At 41.5% G+C, this 2,761-nt stretch overlaps 1 protein-coding gene across 2 annotated transcripts in view; it reads right to left on the reverse strand.

The window, feature by feature from the left end:
* The window catches only part of gabra3 (gamma-aminobutyric acid type A receptor subunit alpha3), a 127,990-nt gene that overhangs the window by 13,519 nt on the left and 111,710 nt on the right, over positions 1–2,761 (reverse strand). For both annotated transcript variants that reach the window (XM_017303332.1, XM_017303331.1), the window contains exon 7: positions 2,358–2,510. In XM_017303332.1, coding sequence (XP_017158821.1) covers positions 2,358–2,510 — 153 coding nt within the window. The remainder of the gene's footprint in view (positions 1–2,357; positions 2,511–2,761) is intronic.

Genomic DNA, 2,761 nt, shown 5'->3' on the forward strand with positions numbered 1-2,761 from the left:
CCCCCAAAAAAACATGTGTGCCTTTCCATTTCAACGAAAGAACTGCAATCAGGCATGAGCAGGGAAAAACATCCAGCCGAAGAAAGATGCTTTTATGGACTTTTCATTTTCAGCACATTAATTTGAATTTTAAAAGCCTCCTGGTACATTTGGGTAATATCAGAATGCGGCGTGCCGCAGCTCAAAGGAGATTCAAAACTACAAGCAAGTCAGTAGTTATTCAGGTGGATTAACCCGTTTACAGAACATCGACATTTTCCTTCGTGCCACTCCTATATTTACATACATACATACATACATGCATACATATATATATATCTATATGTTATGTGGAGAGTGTGAGCCTGCATCTCTCTCCAGCGTTTGTATTTGTCACTGATGACAGCGAACAGCCAGATTCACACTTTCCCTAAGTCTTGGCTCTCACTCCCGCTTTTGCAATCTGTGTTGCAGAGATACGAGAGGCTCCCGTTTCCCCGAGGCGGTTTCTCTGACCAGATTCCGACCACGGCTGAAGAGGCTCAAACTTCCCTCTGCCCGCTCTACAGTTTGTTAGAAATTAACTCGGGGAAAAAGGCGCTCCTAAAAGCTCCTTGAGTTTTCGAAGCACTACAGAGCCACGGCGGTCAAACATACCGCGCAGGACGTTCTCGCTCGGCAAGAAGCACTGTTATCCAAGAGCCTTGCTCTTGAAAGTGTGAGAGAAGCACGGGCGTGTTTTTGTTTGTGTTCTGTCACWCCTGACGTCTGACAGAACTCCRGAAACRCTGCGAGTCGCCTCCCGAGAGCTACATCTGCAAACAGCTTCAATCCCGAGGTTAAACCTCTCTGAAAAGGAGGCGGCTGCGCCTCGGTTGTAAGCTGCGCCTCTTCCCAGTGATTTACAGAAGCAAGCTTTTATCATCAGCTTTGCACCGACGTCTTCCTCTCAACCGCTTTTCGCAGTTTTACGCCAAGCCGCCGCCGCATCGTGTCAGTGCTTCGACTGACGAATAAAAATCTTTCAGACTTCACACGACAGCAGCGGTGGTTGCATGGGGATGTCAAAATCCTGTATGAGTGTTATTGTATTGTTATAGCACATATTTAAGTGAAGTTTACAAAAAAACGAAGAGAAATAAAGTGCTCTCCACAATTTTAATTCTGTCCCCAGGGCGTAACATGGTGGTGGCAGCGTCATACTGAGGGGGAGTTTTTTCTTCTCAATGCAGAGGAAACTTCTTCAGGTTTGATAGTGAGATAGATTGCGCTATATGCAGAGGGGTTCTGGCAGCAAATGTGTAAAAACCAGAACCAAGCGTAGAGGCATTCAGCTTCTATGCACCGTAGATCTGGAACAAACTTCCAGAAAACTGCAAAATAGCTGAAACACAGAGTTCCTTTAAGTCTAGACTGAAANGATTTAATCCTGGGAAACTCATAGAAGAAGGTTGGCTTTGCATCTATGAACCATTTTCTATTGATTTGAAAACATGTTTTGATTATTAGCATGCAAAACTTACCAATGCTAACTCACTTTTATCTTACTGTCCACCTACTGACCGTTTCAAATGTCCTGGTGAAACAGGCCACAGATCCTCCTTAACGGTGGGCATGATCTGCTTTTCCTCTAGTTTTTTCACACTAAGCTCACCTGAAGGTTTTATGACCAAACCGTCATAAGCAAACTGTAAATAAATATGTTGTTTCTCGTTTGAACAAAGCATCCAGCTAAAATCAAAATGTGGGTTTACATCTACAGGAAGGAAAAGCGATTTTTTCCTGGCATGGTTCCCTAGCAACCAGCTGGTTGGTGGATAGCAGTAAATCCCGGCGTACACACACTAACTAAACTGTAGGAAAGATAGAAAATCTGTGCATATTGTTTTGTAAWCCCAATAATTCGATTTTCCCAACTTTTATATTCATTCATTGAATGGCCTCCTATGATGTATTGCATGCCACTTCCTATAATTTCTAACATCAAAACAATAATACATGTATTTATATCAAAGTATGAGAATCTAAGAAGAGATCTGAGTTAAACAATTAAATGAGACAATTTCAGAAATAAATATTGTCTCGTTTGCTGTTTTGTTGCTTGTAAAATAGCACATTTTCTCTCAAAAACACTGAATTTGACATTGAGAAAAGTCAAGTTTCTGCAAAAAACACCCTAATTTATTTTTCTCAGAAACTGAAAATGTGCAATCTTGCCCTCAGGGATKATCCTGGTTGTTAAAATGTATGTGCTCCGTTTTATCTAAATTACCCAAAACTCACAAAGCAGTGGCACTTTAAGTCGGTGCATTATATGGAAAACTTGATCGTCCCGAGAATATTCTTAACCCATTAAGAAGCAAATTAGTGGCACTCACCAAACACAGTGCGGGCTGGAACCGATTCCCGGTTAAGCCAGAAGGAGACCTGAGACAGTATGACTGTCATGATGCACGGAAGGTAGGTCTGAATCACAAAATAGCCAATTTTCCTTTTCAAATGGAAATACGTCGTCATCACTACGTATTCTCCTGAGGGAAACACAAACAGAGGCAGAGAGACAAAACGAGTTGTAAAGATCTTTCTTCATACGTAGTTACAGCACAAAGTTATTAGATAAACTCAGACTAAAATCTTTTAAAAAAAAGTAGTGAAAAAGAACTTGAATGCAACCCTAATTAAAGATTGAAGCAACTTGTAAATTAAGCTTGCTTGTTGTAGATTTTGATGATTTCAGATGTGTTTAATTAGTTGCCATGGCCAAACCCCCCCCCCGCCCCCC

This window comes from Poecilia reticulata, unplaced genomic scaffold, assembly GCF_000633615.1.
Source record: "Poecilia reticulata strain Guanapo unplaced genomic scaffold, Guppy_female_1.0+MT scaffold_243, whole genome shotgun sequence".
NCBI classification, from domain to species: domain Eukaryota; kingdom Metazoa; phylum Chordata; class Actinopteri; order Cyprinodontiformes; family Poeciliidae; genus Poecilia; species Poecilia reticulata.